The sequence below is a fragment of the Balaenoptera physalus genome, assembly GCF_965194825.1.
Source record: "Balaenoptera physalus genome assembly, chromosome: 7".
In the NCBI taxonomy this organism is placed as follows: Eukaryota; Metazoa; Chordata; class Mammalia; order Artiodactyla; family Balaenopteridae; genus Balaenoptera; species Balaenoptera physalus.
Window position 1 is genome coordinate 11,673,890 of NC_138886.1, and position 27,003 is coordinate 11,700,892.

The window sequence follows — 27,003 nt, forward strand, 5'->3', positions numbered from 1 at the left end:
ATGCTTATCAGGTACCCGGCACAGTGCCTGGCACATAAAGAGTTCAACAGAGGTCAGCAACCATTGCCATTTTTATTTCCTCAGTGGCCTTAAAGCCATTTACATTGTTAAGTTGATGCCTTTGAAATTGTGTTTTAGGGACTCTTGGGTTCCAGGGATCATCATCTTCATTCCCTAGGGAAAGAATTTCACTAGAGTTGGCTTGTGCCTGTGCTGTTTTCTTCTGGTTGACAATGCTGGGGGCACTGTGTCAGGGATGGGAGTGGCACTTTTAAGAAACTTGATAAATGCACTTCCAGTTCCCTGCTTGACCACTCCCCTGCAGTAGTAATTTCAGGTGTGGTACTTTGTCTCTGTATCTTACTTTCTTCATCTATAGGAGTGGTTAGTCCCCATCTCTTAAGATTGTGGTAAAGATTAAATAAATGAGTCCTGTATATGTCCAGCATATCCCAGTGTCTGGCCTGTGGTCGGTACACAATACACATCCCCTTCTATAGTAATGTTTTGGTAGCCTTCTGTGTACCAGGCATTGTATCACACTAGGGGTTCTATATAGAATGGTGAATGTGACATAATCTGTGCCTTCAGAGTTCTGTCTAGAACGTATGCAGACAAGGAGAAAGTAGTTGCAGGGAATTTGAGAGGCTATAGGCTCTGGTAGGGAAGACAGTGAACTGAGCCTTGTGGGCTCTGCTTCTCAGAGGAGAGGAATGCCTAAATGGAAACCTAGCAGATAAATTTGAGTTCCACCAGGAGGACAGGGAACAGCATCTACAAAGACTTACAGTGTAGATCGTGGTGTTTCCCAGGAAGTAGGAGCAGTTCAGTGTCTGACAAGAGCGTGGAGCTGAAGGGGGAGAGGAGCACTGAGGCAGGCAGGCAAGGGCCAGGCCATCCAGGGCCTTGTAAGCCGTGTTAAAGAGTTTCAACTTTATAGGGCAATGGAGAGCCATTGAAGGGTGTAAATAGGGGAGGGTCAGGCCTCCTCCTCCTGGGCCGTTAGAAACACGGTCCTTCCATATAAAATGCTTGGAAACTGCTTAACCATGTTAATAAAGTAAATTGTTGTTTGTAAGGATCAAGGTAATTCTTAAGTAAATTACACACCACAACCATGTACATAAAATTCAGATGTGTTAGCGTCCCAAACCCAAGCTTCCAAATGGTTTCCTTGCTACCAAACTACCAAACTACCAAACTGTGGCAGAGGTGTTTGTAGTGATGACTTACTTTGAGGTTTCAAGCACCATTTTTACTAGATTTTTGTTTCCTCTCTGTTTCCAAGTACTTTTTATGAATTAGATAATCTTTTTACAGTGCAGTTTGAGAGGATAAATTTAGGTTATATACTAAGTGCTAAGTTCCAGGCAGTAGGAACAGGGGAGTGAGACCCAGGTACCAAGTTCACAGGCCTCTACCTACCTCTCCCACCAATGCAATTTCAAGAGACATGTGATGGGGGCATGAGAAGACAGGCCCAGCTCACAGCTTTCCTCTCTTCCTCACCATCCTTTTTGTAGGAAGGCTTAGCTGGAGCGCCTGGAAGCCTGCATTTACAAATGCACCAAGTGCTTGGGGCAGCGCTGAGCCGCTACTCCAGGGACACATCCCTGTCTACACTGAAGCACCTCTCCGTCTCTGGGATCCAGAGGCCATATTTGTCTGTGTCTGCAGTGGTTTAACTGTGGAGCTTTTACACAAAGTAACAGCATTGACTTATTTACAGACAAAGAAAAATAACTTTTTTTTTTTCCCTTTACCTCTCAAAGAACCTGAATTGCTGTCAACTGAACTGGTGCCATTTTAACTAGTTTTTTCTTTTCATTTTTCTCTGGCATAGGAAGTCTTTAATCCCTTGTTCATTTTTTTATGTTTATTTTTTTAAAGTTTCATGGTCAGTGTAGAAGAGTGTTTCTTGTTTACCATTGTACCATTTTGCTTCTTCACAGGACTCCACAGGTAGACAGTATAAGATGTAGTCTGCCCTTGTTAATACTGTGATTCATGCAAAACTCTCAGCCATAATTATATGCAGGTATAGGTGGTGACTTGTGCATGTGCTCTCACAAGAACTGAGAAACTCCATGTGAGATCTCTTTGTTAGTGATAAGTAATCAAAGTCCTGCTTTCTAAGAAGGTGATATTTGCATGAAAAATTCCACCTGGTAGTTTCAGTCATAGGTTCATGGGAAGAGATTTAGCAAGAAAGGGAGAGGGTTGGGAAGAAACTGCCGTTTTCTGTGTCCTTGTTCAATGCCAGACACAGTGCCTGGTGCTGTACCTGTTCTCACTTTTGCACATCCTAAGAATCTCTCTGCCAAGGAGGAGACATCCATATTTGCAAATGGGGAAGCTGAGGCTCAGAGAGAGAAAGTAATTTGCATCTGGTCCCTCCGCTGTGCTGGGTTTGTCAGACCTCAGAGCCCCTGGATCAGGCTTTGTGGGTTACACCTAACCCTGCCGCAGTCCTGGCAGAGGTTCCCAGGACCTTTGCCTGAGCTCTTCCTTCTCGGTGCGGCCTCCAGGCCATGCCCTGAGCACTGTGGTGAGGGGACGGAGGGCTCACGTCTGGCAGCCTCATATTTCTCCAGAGGAAAGCTCTGAGTACACTTGCGACTGGGGCTGGGTTACTTAGCCTCTCCGAGGCTCCATTCTCTCATCAGTGAAATTAAGGTAATATTATCCATCTCAGAGAGTTGTGAGAACTAACTGATATAATGAATGTGAAGAGCTTTTTAAAAAACTCTACCAAACATTATTCTTCATAGTGAGTAGTAAAAACAAGAGGCAAAGTTTAGATCAATGAAACCCTGATGCTTGCTTAATTATATAAAGAGAAAAGTAATTGGACAGTAGCTTGGTCTTGCTGGAATTTCCTTAGCGTGCTGTTATCAAGCGATATCATCACATGTGAATCTGTCACATCCAGTGCATTCAGAGTGAAAATTCAGCAGCTCTGTTCAACTTAGGGCCTGAAGAATGTTCTGGATTTCGCCTGATGGATTTCCCCTGGAAGCTCTCTCCTCCTCATGTGGCATCTGCTTTTAAAATGAGTGTGGTTCTTAAATGCCACTTATCCTAATGTTGGAATTAGTTAATATGAAACAACTTAAAGCCCTAGTAGTAATTTATGTTTTCAAAGGGAACAAGTACTTCTGGCTGATTTAAGTATCTCTTGCAGTCAGTACATTTTCAGTCTAATTTGTCATGACTGAAATGTTCTCTTGTGAGATGAGATAGCCCTCTCTTGTAGATTAGAAAAACTGAGTAATTTATGAGGGAGAGTCCCAGTAGAAAATGTGAAACCATCATTGATGCTTTTGTTTTCCAGTTTTCCTATCATCACTTAGCCAGTCAATTTAGCAACGTTAAAACTGACTTCAAAGAAGACCCAAAGTTTCTAAATTGTTACTAAGAGAAGCTTAAACTAACCAAATTCCTGTCAGGTTAACACAAGGAGCAGCATACAGGAGGCTGTGGAGCAGAGTGGAAAGAACGCTTGAGCTCTAGAGTTGTGGGGACCTGGATCCCAATTCTAGCTCCACCACTACTAGGAGACTTTAAACAAGCTCCTTTGTTTAAAGGAGAAATCAGTTTAGCAGGGGGAAAGGTACGGTTACTACATCTCACAGTTCGACCACTCTGTACAAAACTACTATTATGTTATCCTCTGAAGAGATGCCTATTGGAAATATTTAATAATAATATCAGCCATTGAATGAGCTTCTACCAAAACACATGGCACTTGAGCTGTATAATTTTTAATTGTCACGCCTTTGTGAGGGGTGCCCCTGTTTTGCAGATGGGGATGTAAAGGTGTCTCTTTGAGCTTCAGACTCCTTGGATAGATTCTCCACTTCATAGGAGTTTTTTAATGAGGAGTAAATGAGAAAATTGGTACCTGACACATTGTAGGCGCCAAGTAAATGGAAGTGATTATCAGTATTATGTGTGTGTAGAACTGGTAAATTTTCTTTAAAATAAGCTGAGACATCTACCTAAAATTGGCTCTGCCCTTTTTTTCAGCCTCCTTTTGTAGTTTTTATTGAGTGACTTTTTCTAAATCAACATTAGCTTAAAGGCACTCTCAACTGAATACAGCCACATGGGACTGGTGACTTCTTTTCATAAACTCCTTGCAAGTGATTAGGGGCGGGGCCCTTGTGGGCGCTCAGAGACCAGCAGCATGATGATTGAAAAGCGGCGCCCTTGGCCTAGTCAAATCCCACTTGGAATCAGGGCACATGTGGTTTTGTTTAACACCATGCTCAGCAGACTCATGGTACAGGTTTGTGACCATGAGACATTTGTTGTTGATATGTGAGGTCACCACAGTAAGGGTGTTTGTCAACCAAATTAAACTTCCTCTTAATGACCTAAAATAATTGATTCGGAAGACCTTTAAATGGGCCATGGCAATGTGTAAGCAAGCTGAAATCTGGCATTTTCTGCACAAATTATTGCATATTGTTGTTTTGTTTTGTTTGTTTTGCTTCTGTTGGGAAAAATGTGGATGGACCAAGGGCTGAGAAGGCAGGCAGTGATCCTGAGTTTGAATCCCAGCTCCACTATTTGTCCCTCTGTAACTTGGGCAAGTCACTGAGCATCTGTGCGTGTGTGCCTTAACAACTCCATCTGCAAAATGGGGTCACCTGCCTCAAAGTGATGACAATTAGAAATAATATGGCTAGAGTTCCATGCACATTAGTAGGCCCTCACGCAATGGTAGCTATTATTATTAATAAAGTATTTCCAACAGGCATCTCTGAAGAAGAGAGCTTACTAATAATTTTATACAAAGTGGTCAAACTGTGATATAGTAACTATTCCTTTTTTTTCCCTTTACTAAACTGATTTCTCCATAAACTGCTCTCTGTACTAAACTTAAACATCCATAGAGAAAAGTGTGACTAAAATTGGAGCCTATAAACCTCTCTCTACATACTGATTCTCAGCTGATTTCAAAATGAATTTAAAGTTGAATATTTAAAATATATGCCATTTAGGCTACAAAAGAAGTGGGTTTTTTCTTTGCCCATTGGGTTCAGACATTTATGACCTAAGCTCAGGCCATTGCAGGTAAGGAATGGGGCCACCGTACTATTTTTGTTTAGAAACAAAGACATGGGCTCAGGGCTTTTCCTAAGTATGATCAACAGTGGCAATTAAGTTGGACGTTATCAACATCCCACAGAATGGTTTATGTGCCCTGCCTAAAATCCCTTCCTCCATAAACCCAAATATCTGACAGAAACTAAAAGCTTCAGACTGGGGCCACCTAGACTCCTGGACACGTCCTTAACCAAACAGAATATCTGTTAAACCCTGGTGCCTGGGAGTCAGTTGTTTTAAAAGATGCAGTGGTAATAAATTTATATCCTGCCTCTTCAGCATTTTATTGAAAGTATTTTGTACTGACCGAATGGGTTAAATTATGAAGCTTGATAAGTACATATGCACATTACCCATCCTTAGCTTTAGAAGAAAAAAAAAGGAAGAAAAAGATAGCTATGATTTTGGAAGTCATCCCAATTTTTAAAAATAAGAGAATTTGGACATTTTGGCATATGGGGTTTTTTAAATGAAATTTCATGGAACTGAAAACAGTCAATTTTAGGTTTCCAAAAATTGTTTTGATTTTCATTGGTATAAATTTGCTGCACATGGTTTTAGGGAAGTTCTGAGAGATGCATTTGGGACTTCGGGGTTGATTTTTTTTTTTTTTTTTTTGAGATTTGCGATTTATTTTTAAAAGGTGATTTTTTTTCTAACTCAAAGTATAAATCGGAGGAGACCAGAGTTCCATTTCTAGGACAGTTTTTGGTAATGACATCGTTAAGCATTTCCAAACAACTGGACTTGGGGCTGAACTATTGGGTATCATTTCAGCACCATTTGGACACTGCACAGCAGATCCCTCTCCCCCTCATCTCGGAGTTAGAATCTCGAGGCCAAGTGATTTGGGCCATTCCATTAGCAGCAGCTGCTGGTGATAAGCACTGTGAGAGTCACCTGTGTAGGGTCAGGCTTATTGCACATCAAGGTTCAGCAGTGTCGGAAGAGAGGGAAGATGCCCAGGAGGGGGCTCCAGGCCACCTGCTGTGTGAGGATCAAAGGGTTGAAAGGTCAGAAGGCACAGCTTCCTTAACCATATCTGTCTGTGCAATAGCTATTTCAGATTGTAAATCTTGGCGATTTCATTAAGTCCTCCTGGCTGCTACTGGGGCATTGAAATAATAAAATTTTATATCTGTTGCCTTTCCTGCCTCTGGCAGCCAGGCTGATACATTCTCTGCAAAATGGGGCATCTTATGAAAACCTTTCCTGGAATGATCAGAGCAGCCTTAATGAAGCCTCCCTCAAATTAGGAAGTTGGGGTTCCTAGGATCTCATCCTCATGTTTTTTAAAAAGAAAAAAAAAATCACACAAACTGTTTAGCAGCCTTTGGGATTTGTGTAGCACCTCTCTTCTGAAAAGCTGGTCCCAAAATATTGCCTACTGCTAAATGCTTAATCGTACAAACAGGATGAGAGGTGAGCTTTCCCAGTGCTGCTGCTTATTAAACAGCCCCTGTTCTAATGACCACAGGGTCCTTTCTTCTGGGCAGCCCCGAGCAACTATACAGATATTACTTCCCACTCAGCAGACCTTTCGGGTGTTTTGAGAGACATGTCTCCTGAATATGATTTTCCAAATATTTTTCCTAGATCTTAAAGTTGTTATGGACCTTTAGGGCTCCTTGGCTCTCGGGCAAGACAAATCACAGTAATGGCTGCCCCTTTACTGCCCATATGTTTAAGACCCCCTGTAGTTTGTTTGAAAAGTTAGGAGATTTTCACAATGAAGGTGCCATTTCTGAAATTTAAAGTGTTCCTTTTCACTGGGAGATAAGTTCAGTCTGATTAAGTCCGTAATTCTCACTAAGCCATGTTTATGGGAGCAATAAACAATGTTTCAGCATGCTTGTTAAATTGGGTTTCCAACCTCTCCACTCTTTAAAAATTGACATTTCAAATAAAAGGCAGGTGGAGATGGGCGTCCAGGTTTGCTGTGCTTAGTGATGAATGAATGATGGCAAGTGGCAGTTGTGGGGGAGGAAGGAAGGCCCTATTTTATGAGAGGGTGACTCCAAACCATTTTGGGACTAGGGAATCAACATCCCCTTAAACCCCAAGTGAAACTCTTAAATTCAAGTTTCGTCATTTCAAATTGGATGGATACTATTTTTGAAATACTGCTGGACGCACTACACTCATTATTTAATTTTCACAACAAGTCTGTGCTATAGAAGTGGTGGCTTTGCTTTACAGGTGATGAAATTTGGGCGCAGAAAGGTTAAGTAACTTGTCCAAAGTCACACAGCTAATAATTAGCAGGACCAGGATTCAAACCCAGTTATTTTGTTGTGTGAAGTATTTTAGTGTGTACAAAAAAAAATAATAATAATAATACTGGCCTGGCCTTTAGGGTCTTTTTGTTATTATATATCTAGCCTATGATAAGTCTGTGTATGGAGGTTACAAAAGAAATATGTGATCTGGTCACTGTCCTCAGTATTTGCTAAACCAGGAAAGTAGACAGGTCTCCACAGAGAGAAGAAGGGGCCCAGGCTGTGGGGACTGGCAGTCCAAAGCTCAAATCCTGGCTCTGTTATTACTCTGGACCTGGAACAAGAGCTTCATTTTTGTCTCCTGTGAAATGAGAATAATAATGCCTACTCCATGAGGATCAAATGAAATCAGGTATTTAAAAATATAGTGTTTTCAAACTCGATATTTTATAGATGACAGTGGTGAGTGTTATTGCAGTATATGTAAATATAGTATGGTTAAACCAGTTACTTTAAGGGAAAAGTGACAGGTACACATGAAACAATTAGAAACATCACTAATCAGGTTTTAATTGAGGACCCAAGTATGTGTTGCCTGCTGTACTTGCTTAGGACCAAAGAAGGCCACTTGCTGTGGGAGCAGGAATAGTCAGGAAGGTTTCATAGAAGAGCAGGGTTTTGCAGGATGGAGATAATCATGGTGATCCATGTCTGGGCCATCTTCACATCTTACCAAGTGCTCTGCCACCTCATCTCTCGTTTGCATTTTGCAGCAGTGGTGAAAGGTGTTGACACCTTCCTTGTCCTCTTTTTACACATGAGGAAACTGAATCTCTAGCAGTAGGAAGGGTGTTTCAATTTGGGGCAAAACCCCAGCAGTGTCAGGCATGTACATGGGCTCACCCCTCCATTTCGGGGGCCAGAGTGGAGGCCAGAGTGGATGGTGGTGCTGTGTTGGGTGGACTTGTAGAGTGAGCCCCAGAGCTGGCAGAACCAAAATCTCAGAGGGAGGCTGGCTGGCACTGACTGAGCTTCTGCCCTGTGGCTGGCCCTTTATGAAGCACATGTCCTACCGTAACTCCTTTTAATCTTCTCAACAGTCCTGGAGGTGGGGATCAAGACCCAGTCTCACAGAGAAGGAAACTGATGCTAGAGGAGGCAAAGGGCCTTGCCTAAAGCTACCTGGCTAGTAAGTGAGTGAGCCAGGACGCCAACCTTGGGACTCTGCAGCTCTGGGCCATGACCATCCTGAGGAGGCAGCTGGGCAAGCTCTGTGTGAATGGAGATGTGCCACCAGATTGAGATCTTTTCCACTCCATATGACTATGCCTTTTCTTATTGATTATAATTTATTGATTTATAATTTCTTATTGATTATAATTTACCCCACCCCGCCCTACCCACACTCCCACACACAAGTAGGTCGGGAGCCCCTTGAGTTTAGAGATCATGTTTTAGTCATCCATCAGTTTGACATGACTAACCAAATGGGTGAATGAATGAATGTCCAAAGGATGGATGGTCAGGAAAGGAGGGAAAGCACGTTGAAGAAATAGCCCCTTTGCCGACCTGGGTTGAAAATCTCTGGACTTGTTAATGAGAGTCAGTGCTTACTACCTTGTGAGGAGTGGATTTGGCCTGACCTGTGAGGTGCTTACACCACTTCCCTCCCCTGCCAAGCTTCTGTTTCTGTTTAAAGCACACTGGGAAATTCCAGCAGTGTTTTCAGGGGTCCTCTGAACTGTCAGGCTTAGATTTTTAATTTTGCAGAGCAGGAAGGAGCAAATCAGTGACTCCTGGCTCCAAAGAAAAGCCACTACGTTTATCAACTGCTTGGCAGCTCAGTGACCTTTGGGGCCAGAGAAGGGGAAGGAAAATGTCACTCTTCCCTCTGTGTGTATCTGAGATTTCAGGAGGGAATAGAGAGTTTAGACTACCTGCATATTTGCCTTTCCTCTTCTTGTCCTTTCCACTTTCCTTCTGATTTCTCTTTCCCTTCTCCTTCTGATTTCTCTTTCCCTTCCTCCTAGGAGGCCAGCAGCTCCCCATGCTGTTCTTTGTTATGTTCTCATATACATGCGCATGCATTTGAGTACATTTGATGTGGGCTGTATAGTGGAAAGAACGTTGTTGGCATGGAGAACCCAGATTCAGATCCTTTCTCTCACAAACATGTGAGAACATGGGCAAACTGTTTAATCTCTTTAGCCTCAGTGTCCTCATCCATCCAATGGGTACAATATTCCATAGGAAACCCTCTCCCTTGAGAATTTTAATGGAGTCTGGACCAACCATCAAGCTACTTGGTATGTCCCTGACAAACATCTATTAAATTACAGTTGCTCAGTATGTTTGTGATGGAAACAACATGTCAGAGCAATTAGTAAGGTGCACTGGGTAATACAGAGTTTTTGGTGTCCATCTGGGTTCAACATTAGCTCCACTGCTGCTAAGCCATAGGACTTTGGACAAGTTATTTCACTTCTCTGCCCCTGCATTTCCTTGTCTCTTCACAAGGGTGTCGTGCGGATTGCGTTAAATGGTACGGCGTGTAAGGGCTGGGCCGCGGGAGGAGCACATCAGCTAGCAGCTCTCATTTTGTTACTGTGGGCGTCAGGCATGTGATGGATGCGGAGCGTGTAACACAGTTCCGGGCCGTGCAGGCCCCTGGGAAGTTAGCTGTGCCTCAGCCCACACGTAACCAGGAGTATAGGCAGCCTAAGAGGTGACTGTGTGAAGGCCAGCAATAGTCATTTAGGGTAAAGTTTAGATGGACGAACTATTAAGATGTAATTTTTGGTTTTGTTTTAACCATATTCCCTACCTTTCAAAACTTTAAAAAAAAAAAAAAACTGCCAAGAAGTCATACTTAAGTGAGACATAAACTATAATGCCAGGAGCCATATTAGCCATATTAGTGTGCCTTTTTCAGAGAGAAACGAACACTGGACTTTCTCTGAGCTTTCTGTGGGCTTCGTAATGCTCTGATTTAAGAGGATGATGCATCCTCTTGAAGCAAAGTGTCTTTGCAGGAAGTCGGTGTAGACCCGTCCCCTTTGCTTGGTGGTCTAGATGCTGGTGTCAGAGGTGCTGCCTCAGGTGCTGGCGTGGCCATAGGAGAGGAGACTCCTTACAGACCTCAGGGGTCACTCCAGCAAGGAGAAGGCCTGCCTGTATAAAATGAAGAGCAAGGATTTGTGCTGGTGATGTAATCCAGGGGATCCAAAGAATGGTCAGGAGCATGTGCTGTCTCCCTGGCTGAGCACGGGCCTGCCTGTAGCCAAGACCAGTACCCTGGGCAGATGGGAACATGGCCACGTAGGTATAAAATAAATTTTTCCATTTTTTTTCTTTTTACTTAATCCTGTCACAACCCTATGTAGCACGTGGTCATAGCCCCATTTTATAGAGGAAGAAACTGAGGTTCAACTGTGTTTAAATAACCTGCCCTGGGTCCTGTAAGTAAGTAGGCATTAAAGAAGATAAAACTCAAAGCCCAATCTGACTCCTACTCAGTTCTGCTGCTCTCCCAAAGCAGGCTGACTCAGGACTGCAAATGTCCCTTGGAAGGTACCCAATAATATTGCTGCTTTGCTCCTCACTGGAGAAGGGGACAGGACTGATTGGAGAAGCAATAGGTGTCCAGGAAGTGTCTACCTTTGCAAACAAATTTTCTGACAGTGAGATATATTCTAGATTGAATCCTTTTTATCCATAGAATTATTGCTATGTTGTTTTCATAATAATAATAGTCAATACCCAGTGCTTATTATATGCCAGACACTATTCTAAGTACTATACATATATTAACTCATTTAACCACCATAACAATCCAGTGAAATCCATATTATTTGCTTTTCCTAAACATGTCACTGAAGTATGAGATTCATGGGAAAGGTACACTCATCCAAAGTATAGAGCAGGATGAGTTCTTACAAGGCAGGCATGCCATGTAACCGCCACCCGATCAAGAGACAAAATGTCACCAGCCCCCGGAAGCCCCTCTTGTGCCTCCTTGTAGTCATTCTCCCTCTGACCCAAGAGTAACCGTTATCCTGGGTGTCAGTACTATGTTAGTCTCATCAGACACATGCGGAAACTGAGGCACAAAGAGGTTAAAGGGTTTGCCCAAAGTAGCACAATTATAACTGGCGGAGTTGGGATTCGGACTCGGGCAGTCTGGCTCCAGAGAATGTGCTCATGCTCATGTCCCTGAGACATAGCCAGGAAAAAACAATAGGTTGGTGGTAGTTTTTAATGGCACAGAATCATAATAGTGGAGTCATTAGCCTTTGCCTTTGGTCTGAAAATCAGTTGTTCAAATTCGTATAGTCTTGCAACTCTAATCCTACTTTCAAATCGCAAGGATAGAAACTCGCTTTTCAGAGCCTCCCATTCATTGTACTTACTGCGGTCAGGTACTGTGTCAAATTCTTTACATGTATTATCCCACTTAAACCTCCAAACACAGCTGGACAATAGGTAGTATTATCCCCATTTTATAGATGAGAAAACTGAGGCTCAAAAGTGAAGAACTAACTGAAGGATACTCTGTGGCAGAGGCAAGGCTTGAATCTGGCTGTCTCATTCCAGAACCCACGTCTTAAGCTATCATGGTAATGCCTATCTTACTTTCTGTGTCAACTGTGAATTAATTCTACACACATTAATCATGATAATTTTATGTGATTATTGTCACTGTCATTATTATTGTTATTCCCATCACACTTCCTTGTGCAGACTCTTACATTGGGCTTACATTGTCCATTTGGGCTCACATTGACATCTGTGCCAGGCCTGCCTCCCAGTAGAGTGAGAGGCCACAATATTTAATTCATTCTCCAATTAATGAGCCTTTTCCCTGTGTCAGGCACTGTGCTGGGCACTGGGGATGCAGAGACAAATAAGATGTAGCTCTGCCCTGACGATGGTCCTGGTGAAAGGACAACAACTCCCATACAAGATAAGGACCCCCGTTCTCAGCTGAGGCAGCAGAGGTGGGTCTGGGCCCCTGCTCCTCAAGGTCCAGGACCAGCTTCTTTCCTCCACCTCCAGCCCCCGGCTTCCTCAGCCAGGGAGACAGCACATGCTCCTGACCATTCTTTGGATCCCCTGGATTACATCACCAGCGCAAATCCTTGCTCTTCATTTTATGACCTGGTTCTAAGTCCTGTCTTTGTCACTAGCTGCCCAATCCCCTCCCTAGATAGGCAGGGTGAGCCCCATCTGTGTAGAGGACTGGTGTGGTTTGAGCAAGTGCAGCTGATACTTTATATTTTAGCGCAGGAGTTGAGGGGACCCATTGTTTTCATACAACCAACTTTAGAAAGTAAGGTTCAGTAGAATCTTCTTGACTCGAGAAGATACACCGAAGGTACAGTGATCCTCAAGTGGACCCCACTTTTACGTAGGGTTGTATATCATGGGCATTGGATTCTATATTTATCCTAGGAGGGTATGAGTAGAAAAAAAAAGTTTTAAAAACCCTAGGCTAGACAAAAAAGGAAGGAGGCAGGGAGCCAAACACAGCTGCAAATCAGAATGTACATTGGTGATGGTTCAAGGCAGAATTACCTTGTCGTGTGGCATTTGGTCACCATCATTCATGCGTTGTTATTTTTCACTGTCTGTTATGACTTTATTCTGTGTTCTGGACATAACACTAATATGTTTATCAACTCATTGTGTTGTGATTTATACACAGCAAACCATCCATTTAAAGTGTACGATTCAGTGAATTCTGAGTTTTATACATTCATGAAACCACTACCAATAATGATATACAATATTTCCATCACCCTCAAAAGACCATTCTTTTTTAAAAAAAATATTTTGTTGCAGTGTTTTGGGTTTTTTTAATACATTTATTTATTTTATTTTATTTTTTGGCTGCGTTGGGTCTCCGTTGCTGCGCATGGGCTTTCTCTAGTTGCAGCGAGTGAGGGCTACTCTTCGTTGTGGTGCGTGGGCTTCTCATTGCGGTGGCTTCTCTTGTTGCGGAGCACGGGCTCTAGGCACGCAGGCTTCAGTAGTTGTGGCTTGCGGGGTCTAGAGCGCAGGCTCAGTAGCTGTGGCACACGGGCTTAGGTGCTCCGCGGCATGTGGGATCTTCCCGGACCAGGGCTCGAACCCGTGTCCCCTGCATTGGCAGGCAGATTCTTAACCACTGCGCCACCAGGGAAGCCCCGTTCATTTTTGTTTAAATTTTATTTTATCTTGAGCTTCTCATGTGCCAATCACTGGTCTACGTGCTTTAAAAATGTTAACCCATGTAATCCTCATCACACGCATGAAGTGTAAGCACTGTTTACAGAGGAGAAAACTGAGGCACAGAGAGATGAAGTGAAGTGCCCAAGTTTACACAGCTGGTGAGTGGCGGAGCTAAGTGAGAACTCAGACAGACTGGCTTCTGGATCCTGTGCGCTTCCTCTCTAGGCTCTACTGTCTCTCGTTCATTCATGCATTCATTCAGAAATTGCCTGCTGTGGGCCAAATATTGAGATAGGAGCTGAGAATACAGATATCTGTCTTGGTGGCCCCAAGAAGCCCACAGACCAGGGAAGGAATCGAATGCCTGTATTAATGACTCTAGATTGACATATTTTTCTGGTTGTGGGAGTAAACCATAGGCTACCATGGGGAAAGGCACACTTTCTGCTCCCGCGGGTCCTTCGGGGTAAGGTTAGCCAGGCTCCACTGAGGTTCCAAGAAACACTGAGGGAGACGGGACAGACGGGCAAGAGAGCCGCTGTTGGTTGAACGCCTCTTATGGATGTCCTGGCAGTCTTGCTAACTCTTCTACGTACATTCACTTATCTATCCTCACGACAACTCTGTGAGGTGTGTACTATCGTGATCCCCATTTTACAGATGAAAACCTGGAGGATTTATGAGGTTGAGCCTGTATCCACTCAGCCACCCTGACCACCTCCCATATTCTGATTTTTCCCTTTCTTGTCCCGAAAGGCAGAGGTCAGACTAAGTCTGTCCGTGACAAAGTATAAAGGGAAAGACATTTTTGATTAATAATATTTATGGAAAGATACCATTTTTGTGTGTTTCTCTGTGTAAGAAATGCCATTTGGAAAGCCGGTGTGCATGTCAGTATCATTTTTTTTTTTTTTCATTCTGAGAAAAAGCCTATAGAGTCTGGTGGGGGGAGGGTTTGCAGCTGGCAGGAGCTTTGGCATATGTTGTAACTAAAAAGAGAGGGAATGTGTTGGTGGGACGAGCTACCGGAGAGCTGTCTCGGTGTGCTGCGGTACTAGTAAGTGTTTTAATTGGGTAGGGTTTTTGGAGGACTATTTTGACATCTGCTCGTGTCTTTGCTGATTTTTCTTCACTTAGAGTAGGAAACACAAGCTGTGGCTAAAATGACTTTAAAATAATTGGAAGTAAAGATATCTCTCTCAAAGTCGAATTTGAGAGGGACACTCTTTAAGAAGTGGAAAGGAAATTCCACTTCTAGGAATCCATCCTAAAGCACAAGGCTTTATGCCTACAGATTTCACAACAATATTATTTATAATAATTTCTTAAAACTGGAAATAGGCAACAAAAGGGGCTTGATTGGGTTTGTTTCTATGAAGTGGAACATTTTGTAGCAATTAGCAGTGATCTTTCCGAAGCTTTTAATGAAGTGAAATATTGCTTATATTGTAATAAGTGAGAAAATCAGAAAGAAACATTACGAATTGTTTCAACTGTGTTTTAAAAAGTAGGGATTGGGGCAGAGGGTTGTGGAAGGAAATACACCAAAACATTATCTCCCGGTAGAGGGATTAGGATAACCACAATTTTCTTCTTTGAACTTTTTTGTCTTTCCCATTTTCTTTTACATTTGTAATTTTTATGATACAAAAGACATGTCATTTTGCGTAAGAGAAAGCAAGCCCTCAGAGTGCTGGTGTAGCTCCATGCCCTATGTAGATACTTGTTCTGGAGTCTGAGCAGCTGGTTTGAGGACGTCTTCAGAAGAGTCAGACTGGGTTCAAAAGTCAACTCTGCCACTCCCTAGCTGTGTGATTTGGACCAGTTTCTTTGACCTCTCTGAGCCTCCTCCATACCACAGAGCTGGTGATACCTCCCTCATAGGACGGTCAGGGTTAAATGCGGTCACCCAGTAATGGCCCAGTTTCCTTCTCCATCAGCACCGCCCACTCCATCCCCCAGTTTGAGGGGTTTTGTTTTGTTTTTTGCCTTTCTTCATTCCTCTTGTTTCCTTGAGCCTTTCAGGGATAGGGCACCATCCGGCCAAGCTGGCCTCCGATTCTTTCCCTGGGAACATGAGCTTCAGGAAGGCCCTTGAGTCCACGCCAGCCCCTTTGGAAGAGGTCTTACCACCAGGAGGGCAGCATTGTCCTATGAGAGGAAACTGTGCCGACCCAGCTCCTCCTGGAGCCTGGTGCACGGGCACTTTGGTTACTAAGGGGACCCTGGCCTGCTAAGTCAGAAGAAAGAGCCAGGTTTTTTCCTCTTCTTCAGCCTGCTGCCATTGTTCAAAAAGTAAACACTCCACACAGCTTAAGCGGCAAGTCCTCCAACCAGGAGTGGGAAGAAATCAAAAGCCCATTCCAGCCCAGCCGTGGAGAGCCCACAAGGGCTGGTCTGTGTCACTGGGCCCCCACTGGGAACGCAGAAACAACACCCAATTCTGGTCCAGAATCAACAGCCCTGTCGCTGGGCCTTTCAGCCCGAGGCTTCTCTCCAATGGCCAGGCCCCTTGCCCCCATCTGTTTGGGGCTCTCTGGAGCTCTTTGGAGGTCACATGAGGCAAAATTGGCAGTTGTGGGGTGCAGCGACCCTCAGCTCAGTCCTCAAGGCCTGGAGTCACCGGCTGAGTTCCGGAGCCCCTCGTGGCCCCTTCTCCGATTCCGTGTCCAGTGCCGGTCTCAGCCTTTGAAGTGAGAGCCCAGCAGTTACTAAGAGGGACCAGAGGATTTTTGCCCTTAGGCCACTGCCACTACAGTTTCCAGACTGGCCGTGGGTGACGTGTATATTGTAAAAGCAATAATAATAGCGACTGTAAAGCCTACTGTGTGCCCAGTGCTGTGCACACACCACCTCTAATTCGCACAGCAGCCCCGGGGAAGAGGGCTGAGGTGGGGTGAGCAGTCAGTTATCTTCTCGATTTTACAGATGAAGAGGCCAGTTAGTAGCCACGTAACCTTGGGCAAGCCATTTCACCTCTCTGAGCCTCAGTTTTTCGTCTCTGAAATGGTGATCCCTCACCTCCAGCTACTGTTGAAAATGAAAGAATCTGTGTGAAAGTGCTTTGAGCTCTGAAGTGTGATGTAAGTGAAAAGGGTTCTTGTTGAGGCTGTTTTGTAACTTCCTGCTCGTGCACTGCAAAGTATTTAACCTGTTGGACTGCAGCTAAGGAGCCCTGGACAATTCACCATGAGTCTTAATGTTCTCAACTGTAAAATGGGATTGTGCTTTGTAAAACACTAGTTATCAGTGCTGTTTGCTGATAGCTTTTTACCCTGTGAATAAAGCAGTCAGTTAATATCAGTTTTGGGGTTTGGAGGAAAGAATAAACTTCTAAGTAGGCAAACCTGTCCCTCCCCTGCGGCTCTCGGCCCACAGGAAGCATTTAGTAAATGTATGAATTGATTGATAGGTTTGTGGACTGACTAGCCGCTGGAAAAGTCAACAGCAGAAGAAATTTGAGGCTCCTGGTCTTGTTGAGCAGAAGGGTTCCAGGATCCTGCCCTCTGGGAGTGTTATTTCAACCCTAAGAGGCTTCTGACCAGCATGGTTCCAGCCCTCCTGCTGGGAAGAATCTCAAAATGTTTGCTTAGGTATGAAATTCTGTCCTAGAGGCTGGGATTTGAGACAACAAACATCAACCAGTATTAATGAGCCCTTACCAAGTGCCAATCATTTTGTTGGGTGCTGGTTATTATGCAGTGCTGCACCAAACTGATGAGCCCCTGAGGGAACCCACACCCCAGCAGGGGGAGGCAGGCAGGCAAAGGGGTGCTAGGGCTCAGAGCGACAAGGGTGGCAGAGGTCAGTTTCACTGCGGGTGTCTGATGACGAAGAGGTTGAGGTGCAGCGCAAGAACATGAGCTGTGGAGGTGGCCGGTGCTGTGTTACCTCTGCCACTCACCTCCCCTCTCTGAACCTCATTTTCCTCAAGTTACCTAAAAGGAAGGTAATGGTGTGCACTTTGCAGGATTTGATAAGAATTAAATGAGAATTAGTAAGTAAAACATAGAGCAAACACTAGTAGGCATCTACTACACTTTAATTGTTGTCCATTTCCAGGGCATTAGCAAACTTAGGCTAAAGCAGCCACTGGGACGTCCAGCTCCATCGCTAACCTATACAGTGCTCTTGGATGAATTAGGAAAAGGCGTCCTCATTCCCTCCCTCCACCAGCACCCACCCCCACCTTCAACTGTTGCCACTCAGCAAGCACAGGGGTTGGCCGATCTCAGCCTCACCTTGGCTGGCTGGGCGTGCTTAGGCAGTGCACACCTGCACAGTCGTACCCAGTAGCTCAGAGGGTGGCTAATAATGAAACTGACCCCTTCTACATAGGGTGACCACTTAGCCCGTCTTATGCTGCTGCCCTGGTGTAATATGCTCTTTCACATCCACAGGTGTCCCAGTTTGGACCACAAATTATAGGGTCTTTCTGCTTAATCAGGGCAAAATGAAAGTTCGAGACTCTAAAGAAATGAGCTTTGATATATGATGGGGTAAGAGGATTGAGTGAGATTGGAAGTGGTAGGTAGGCAGGAGGAAAGTAGAGATGGATTCTAGCGGTGGGTAAACAGTGTGATTGAAAACTAGCTTACATACAGTCTTATACTTCTACAGACGATGGACAGTTGCTCCCAGATAGTGGGCTCTTCTTTTCTCCATACTGTACCTTCCTCCTCTCACCAAACACGAACACCTAGTAGACACTAGTCTCCCTTACCCTTCCTATTACTGTACCAGTAGAATAACGGGTTATGGCCAGAGCCTCGGAGCCATGATTCACTAGCTGGATTTCTATGGAAAATGGAACCAATTTGAAAGTGTGACCTTTCTACTTAATGTTAAAGAGAAATGTTAATGTGTTAACACTAGGCTGTACACGTATTCCATACCCAAAAATGCCAAGACCCGACAGAGATGGGCAAGTAGTCTTTGGTAAATGAGAGGGGATGGATTGAATGGGGCTGTCATAAGACCCTACCTGTATATCAGAGTTCCTAGAGCCAGAGGTTTAGACTTCAGCTTCTTTTTTTTTTTTTTTAATTTGAAAATATAGGGAAAGAAATAATGTTGGGGTATAAAGATCTCTCCCCCTAGCTGTGTGACCTAGGGCATGTTAACTTAGTCTCTGAAACCCTTTCCACTCCTGCGGCTTGGGGGTGACCATACAAGCTCACAGAGTTTTTGTGACAGTTAAATGGCCTCACACATGTGAACTGCCTGGCATTGAGCCTGCCACGGAGTATACCTTTGTCAAATGTCACTTTTCTTCCTTACTCCCCTTTCCCAGAGAAAGCCAGAGAAGTATCTGTGTCTTCGTGGGGCTTCAGTGATTTTCTCTTCTGGATTTTTTTCTTACTTGCAGAAAGTCAGAAACATGGCCCTGGATGATGTCGTGATTCTGAATGTGGACACCAACACCCTGGAAACCCCCTTTGATGACCTCCAGAGCCTCCCAAATGATGTGGTAGGTAATGAGCTCTTGAGTTCTGACTCCCGGGAGCTCATGCAGTGGACGTGAACATGCCTTTGGGGAGGAGGAGGGATGGATACAGCTGTGGTTTTCCTGTGGCCTAAGAACTGCGGTTGGTTTCTGTTACCTCTGGAACCTTTGTCTCAGTGAAGCAAGTTGGGAGGTGGTTCATTTTTCTAGTCTTGTTTTGCTCTCATAACCCTCATCTGAAGCGGCCCCAGGGTCTAGACGGCCCCTCTTCCTGTGGAGCCTGGGGGTCTTGCCATCCTCATTGCCATTGCCGTGTCCAGAGAGCAGGACAGCCTCCCGGGGTAACCCCACTGAAGGCGGGTGGAAGGGCTTCAGTATGAGCAATTTGGGGCACTTCAGACCTACATTTTTCTTCCTGTGCCATCATCAAACGCAGCTGTTTCCCACGCAGCAGGGTATCTGCTGCCAGTGCTCTGAATGTGGCTCCACGTGCCCTAGATCTTTCTTAGTTACCTCAGGTCTAGACAGAAGGTGGGCCTATTTAGCGAAAAGCAACTGGCTGCCACATTTGCCACACTGACATCTGACCACACACCTGTCTCATGTTGCCACTCAGAGCTGCCTTGTGGGTGGCTATTCGAAGTAGACCCAGCCTCCCCCATTGTTCATACGAATGAAGGGGGTCGGGGTTCCCTGGGAAGTACAGTTCTGATGTTTGTGGTTTGGCCTCCATAACTCTGCTTGCAAGAAAGTCTGTAAAGTCACACTGGCTTCCAGACTGGAAGGAGTGGGTGTTCCTGGCTGTGTGTGCCGATGTGGGGCTGGGCTTGTGTGGTGGCAGGTGGCCACTGCTGCTGCATTACTGCCAGGAGTCCCAGTGGCACTTGGGGGTTAGCTGTCTGGGAGAGATCGCTGCTTGTTGGTGAATGGTTTGCAGCAGGGTTTCAGACTCCTCTGCTCTTAACTCACTGTGAGATTTTGGGGGGGGTCCGTTGTGTTCTGTAAGGATGTGTCATTTGTGCCATAATTAAACAGTGGCTACAATTCATTGCCTTCTATGTGCTAAACACTCATCACTGACTTCCCATTTACTCTTCACACAACTCTGAGGAAGGTATTTTTCTTATCCTCTCTTTACTCACAGAGCTAAAAAGAGGGGGAGCCAAGAAGTGAACCCAACTCTGTCACTCCACAGACCCCCCGAGCCCCGCTGCCCCCTAGGTGCCTTCTGCATTCGGGGTCTCATTCAGTTGGCATCCTAGCCCCATGGAGTAGGTGAGGGAGAAAAGAACCTCAGGGAGCACGTGTCTTGCCACAGATCATACGGCTGGTGGGGGCAGAGCTGTGATTGGAGCCTAGTCTGGATGACACCCAGCCCGTGCTGTCTCTAATCCGTGTACACGGTCCCAGTCTGAGGCAGAGAGAGATGACAGTGTGGGAAAAATAAAAGTGCCAGACCCTATGAGGTTTGCTGTTGATCATGTCAGGACAGGGTATGTGGTTGGTGTCTCAGGGCCTCTGGGCTGTAATTTGAGTTCTTTTTGGTCCAAGGAATTTGAGCTTTCTATTCCGGTTCCCTTTCAGTGGAAAAGTTCTCCCTTTAAGTCATGGGTGTCTTAGGTATGGACCTTGCAAGTGCTGAATAAATGTGGCAAGTGAGCCTGGGGTATTTGAAGTACAAGGAATGGCCAGGGGCCCCAGGCAGCCCAAGATGAGTGACTGATGGCTCAGAAACCATGGAATGGACTGACTATCCCATATGCAGTGCTCTGAGCCAGGGCTGGGCATCGAACAGTAAAGATGAAGCAGATCTAGTCCTTTCCTTCAAAGAGCATATTCCAGTGGGGGAAACAGACATGTGAATCACGTATATCTCAGGATATAGCATAACAGGGGCCACAAAGAAAATAGGAATCAGGCACAGAGGAGCCCAGGGAGAGGGTAATGAAGGCTTCCTGAAGATGGCACATTCCAAGATGCCTTTCAAATGATCAGTGAGGTAGCCTCAGGGAACCAAGGAAACTTGAGCAAGTTATTTTCCCTCTCTGAGCTTCAGTTTCCCATCCTCAAAAGAGGACTGCTAGGCCTGTCATTAGATCGTTGTGGCAGGTAAATGAGATGGGGGTGTTCATCAGATGCTTGACACCGTGCTCACTTGTTGTCAGTGTTTGATAAATGGTGCTACATTTGTTCTTAATAAAATCATTGTCAATAATTATAGCCAGAGTTAGAGGACGGTTGGTTCCCTCCATGTCCTAACAGTTCTCAGCCCACATGAAAAGGACCTCCCATTTGCAAGCTGATTTGTGGAGGGTTGAGAATGTTCCACAGCAGTTGTTTCCAGAATGGGGCTTTAGACTCATCAAAGGTTCCAAGATAGTAGTGAGGAGGGAATATGGTCAATATAGTACTTACTGTGTTTCAGTGGAATTCATAGATTTGATTTATAGATTTGATTTTTTTTAACTCAGAAAACCAGTTTTTTATTTTTAAAGGTCTGCCATGTATTTCTAGTGGGTGTCGATGGTCACCTGCCACACTCGTTCCGGGTTGTCCGTGTAGCCAGCAAACAGAGTCTGGCCAACAGCAGACGAAGCCAGAGAGTCACACTGGGGCGGCTGTGCCTTGCTGCTGGTACTGATAACTTGTTGCTTCAGTTCACCTACAATGACCTTGCCCTTCAAGTCCCAGATCTGGATGCTGGGCCTGTGGCAGCAGAGCCAGTATCTGTTGGGGCTGAAGCACAGGGCGCTGATGATGTCCACACCATCTAGTGTTGAAAGGTGCTTGCCTTCATTGAGGCTACATGAGCTGTCAAGTCCTTGAGAGGGGAAATCTTGTCCGGTACACCTTTGCATCCTCTGCTCGTGGTACAGGACCAGGTTCTTTCAGTGTATCAGCATGTCCACAGTTGACCTCACAATCTCCCCTTTTGCTAAAGCTACTTGTTTACTGCATCTGACAGATTCTGCTTCTTAAACTTTCCCGAATCCTTGTCGCCATCTCTCCTAAACACCACCTAATCCAAGCTCTTATTTCTCTCCTGTACTGTTTCCAGCAGCCTCTGAACTGGTTCTTCAGACTCCAGCCCTTCTTCCTCATGTACTAGAGAGCCCTTTCTAAAACATAAATTTAACTTTATTTCTTCCTACTGAAAACCATTTCATCAATGAATATGATTTTAAAAACAAAAAACAAGTTCTGAAGACAAAAACATCCTTCTATAACTTCCCAGTGCCTATAGATTAGAGGCAGGTTCCTTTTGTTGGCTTTGGAATCAGACCTTTGTTTAAATTCTGGCTTCTTCACTTACTAATCATGTGATCTTGGGCAAAATTATGTAAGCTCTCTGAGCCTTAGTTTCCTTATAAGATGTGGTTGTGAGAATTAAATGTAATGAATATAATATGTATAAAGCAGTTATCCTATGAGCTCTGTAGGTGATAGTCAATGATGATGAATTACAGGTGCAAATGATGGTTAGCATGGCATGCAAGGCCCTCCTTTATGGTAGGGTCCTCCCATTTTTTTCCCATAACTTTAGCTCTTTTCTGTCCCTGCTTCAAACCCTATGTTATAGGTGTTTGGAATCAGTAGTTCTCCCAAGCTTACATGTTGTTTCATAACTTTATACTTTGCATACAGTTTCTTTTGTCCCAAATGTCCTACCCCATCTGTCAATCACTAGTGAAAAATGAAACTCATTTTTCAAAACTTAGGCTAAACCTAAGTCTGTAAAAACCTTCCCTGACCTCTCCAAGTAGATTTGACCGTACCTTTCTCTTTGTCCTCACAAACCTTTATATTGCTTATAAAATTATACTTACTATCCAGTGGTATAATTTATTACACATTTCTGGCTTTCTCTTTTAATTGTGAGTTCTTTGAGGGCAGGAATCAAGTTTTATTCATCTTTGTTTCCGAGGGATGTAGCAGCCACTGAGTAGATAGATGGAAGGATGGAAGGGACATATGGATTGGGTTATTTTGGTAGATGAAATCTTGCAAAACATGGCATCCATGCTGGAAATTTTATTAAAAGAGGCCTTTGTTCTGCTTCTAGCCATGATGGAATAATTGGAACTGAATTTTTCCTCCCTCCCTTTACAAATAAAACTCTGGGCAAATATGAAAACAGCTGTTTTCACATATTGGACAACAAGCAGTGCGGGAATATAATCCCTGAGAGAAAGGAAGCAACTGAGATGAGGCCCAGGATCCCCCTGGCTTTCTGCCTTGAGGCATTTTCTGGACCCTGTTGCCAGAGGGGACTCCCCAGCAAAGCACACCATCTTGCTGAATCAAGGGGGTAGAGATCTGGGTTTGAGGGAGAGGTGGTTTAAATCTGTGTGTCAGAGCACCAGATAGGAGGGAGCTACTCAGCAAAAATCTGAATTGAGTCCTCTTCACTCATCTTCTGTAGGCTGATCTGCCCGTGTGTAGAGGGGAGCTCCTAAGAGTAGGAGTCATTCAAGCTTCAGCCAGCCAGAGTAAGATCTTGTTGATCACTCAGGCAATCGTTAGAGACCCCCGGAGGCCATGCCTTGATGTAGTAGTCTAAATTAGCTCTAGAGTAAAGATGATTTTAGCCCTGCCCTCACACAGCTTAAAATCAAGCCTTGAGGAACACAAGACAGAGCTTCTGTGATGCTGGTAATGTGCTGGCTTTTGATCTGAGTGCCAAGTACATGGGCAAGAATTTATCAAGCTGTACACAAATGATAATGTGTACTTTTATGTATGTATGTACGTATGTTAAACTTCAGTAAAAACTTTTAAACAAAACCATTTCTTTTTAAGCCTTATCAGGATCAACCTGATATACAGGAAAATTAACCTGTCAAAGTAAACTTCAACCCTCTTTTAAAAAAGACAACAAAATCTGACACCCAACAATGTAACATTCACAATATCTAGCATCCTATCAAAAAAAATACTAGACAGGTGGGAATGTAAATTGATACAGCCACTATGGAGAACAGTATGGAGGTTCCTTAAAAAACTAAAAATAGAACTACCATACGACCCAGCAATCCCACTACTGGGCATATACCCTGAGAAAACCATAATTCAAAAAGAGTCATGTACCAAAATGTTCATTGCAGCTCTATTTACAATAGCCAGGACATGGAAGCAACCTAAGTGTCCATCAACAGATGAATGGATAAAGAAGATGTGGCACATATATACAATGGAATATTACTCAGCCATAAAAAGGAACGAAACTGAGTTATTTGTAGTGAGGTGGATGGACCTAGAGACTGTCATACAGGGTGAAGTAAGTCAGAAAGAGAAAAACAAATACCATATGCTAACACATATATATGGAATCTAAAAAAAAAAAAAAAGAGGTCAGAAAAACCTAGGGGCAAGACGGGAATAAAGATGCAGACCTACTAGAGAATGGACTTGAGGATACGGGGAGGGGGAAGGGTAAACTGGGACAAAGTGAGAGAGTGGCATGGACATATATACACTACCAAACATAAAATAGATAGCTAGTAGGAAGCAGCCGCATAGCAGCGGGAGATCAGTTCGGTGCTTTGTGACCACCTAGAGGGGTGGGATAGGGAGGGTGGGAGGGAGGGAGATGCAAGAGGGAAGAGATATGGGGACATATGTATGTGTATAACTGATTCACTTTGTTATAAGCAGAAACTAACACACCATTGTAAAGCAATTATACTCTAATAAAGATGTTAAAAAAAAAAAAAACTAGACATGTTGAGAATCAGGAAAAATGTAACCCGTAACCAAGAGAAAAATTAGTTAACAGAAACAAACTCAAAAATGACAGATATGATGGAATTAACAGATGAGAACCTTAAGACAGACATTATAAAAGTTATAAGTATGCTCATGAATTTAAAGGAAGACTTGAACTAAATGAGGAGAGAAATGGAGGATAAAAAAAGAATGAATGAAAGGGAATATCTAGAAGTGAAAGATATAATACCTGAAATGAAAATTTCACTGATAGAATTAAAAGGATATTAGACACTACAGCACAAATGATCAGTGAACTCGAAGACATAGCAATAAAAACTATCCATTATGAAGCATAGAAGGGAAAAAAACTGAAAAAAGGTTAACAGAACCTCGAGGACCCATAGCACAATACCGGGAGGACTAACATACATGTAATTAGAATCCTAGAAGGAGAGGAGGGCGGAGAGAGACAGAAAAAACGCTTAATGAGATTATAGCCAATTTTTTTTTCAGTTTTGATGAAAACAATAAACTCAGAGTTCCAGGAAGCTCAATGAACCTCAAGCATAATAGACCCAAACAAAACCACACAAAGGTGCATCATAATTACTCAAAACAAGTGATACAAAGAAAAGTTTAAAGTTAGCTAAAGAAGGAAGACACATTATGTGAAAGAAAAAAGTGATTACGGAAGACTTCTTGTAAGAAACAACATGAACCAGAAGATACTGGAATGAGATTTTTTTTTTTTTTTTAAAGTAAATCATCACCTTTTTTGACCAGGATTCTTTATTTATTTATTTATGGCTGTGTTGGGTCTTCGTTTCTGTGCGAGGGCTTTCTCTAGTTGCAGCAAGCGGGGGCCACTCTTCATCACGGTGCGCGGGCCTCTCACTATCGCGGCCTCTCTTGTTGCGGAGCACAGGCTCCAGACGCGCAGGCTCAGTAGTTGTGGCTCATGGGCCCAGCCGCTCCGCGGCATGCGGGACCCTCCCAGACCAGGGCTCGAACCCACGCCCCCCGCACCGGCAGGCAGACCCCCAACCACTGCGCCACCAGGGAAGCCCCTGGAATGAGATTTTTTAAAGTAATGAAGGAAAATTTTCTTCAACCTCGAAATCTATATCCAGTGAAAATATCCTTCAAAAATAAAGGCAAAATTAAAATTTCTTCAGACAAAAAGTGAAAGAAGTCATTGTCAACAGACCTGCACCGCAAGAAATGTTAAAGGAGGTTCTTCACGTGGCAGAAAAATACCATAGAGAAACTTGGACAATAAGGGAGTGAAGAGTGCCAGGAGTAGTAAATATGTGGGTAAATGTAAGAGACTTCTTTTCTCATTTTTAATTTCTATAAAAGATAATTGTGAATTTAAAGTAAATAATATCAGTGTATTATGTGCTACACGTAGAAGTAAAATGTGTGACAATAGTAGGACAAAGGACGGGGAGAATGGAAGTATACTGTTTTAAGGTTCTTAAATTACATGTAAACTGGTATAATATTATTTGAAAGTAGACTATTAAGTTAAAAATGTATATTGTAGGACTTCCCTCGTGTCACAGTGGTTAAGAATCCGCCTGCCAATGCAGGGGACACAGGTTCGAGCCCTGGTCCGGGAAGATCCCACATGCCACAGAGCAACTAAGCCTGTGTGCCACAACTACTGAGCCTGCGCTCTAGAGCCTACGAGCCACAACTACTGAGCCTGTGCGCCTAGAGCCTGTGCTCCGCAACAAGAGAAGCCACCACAATGAGAAGCCCGCACACTGCAACGAAGAGCAGCCCCCGCTCGACACAACTAGAGAAAGCCCATGCACAGCAATGAAGACCCAATGCAGCCAAAAGTAAATAAATAAATTTTTTAAAAATGTATATTGTAAACCTTAGAAGAGCCGCTAAGGAAAAAAAATAAGACAGTGATATATAGCTAATAAGCCAATATTGAAGATCCAAAAGATTTTGGAGGTGGGAAGGATAAAGGAACCAAACACAGATGGAACAAATAGAAAAGTTAGCAAGATGATAGAGTTACCCAACTATAGTGAATATTACATTAAATGTACATGGTCTAAATACTCCACTTATTGGAGATTATTAAATTATATTTTAAAAGTAAGACCCAATTATATGCTGTCTACAAGAATTCCACTTTAAAGAGTCAGATGAAAAGTAAACGGGTAGAGAAGATATACCATACAAACACTAATGAAGAGAATTGGTAGGGGAGAAGAGACAAATCTTCCTTATAGAAGAATTTCAAATTAATATCTGTAGATATTGTCCTGTCTAGGAGAAGGAACT

General features: G+C 43.8%; 1 protein-coding gene across 11 annotated transcripts in view; it reads left to right on the forward strand.

Moving 5' to 3' along the window:
- The window catches only part of DENND1A (DENN domain containing 1A), a 533,368-nt gene that overhangs the window by 333,883 nt on the left and 172,482 nt on the right, over positions 1-27,003 (forward strand). For all 11 annotated transcript variants that reach the window (XM_082467741.1, XM_082467740.1, XM_082467739.1 and 8 more), the window contains one exon: positions 18,913-19,014. In XM_082467741.1, the coding sequence (XP_082323867.1) occupies positions 18,913-19,014 (102 nt within the window). The remainder of the gene's footprint in view (positions 1-18,912; positions 19,015-27,003) is intronic.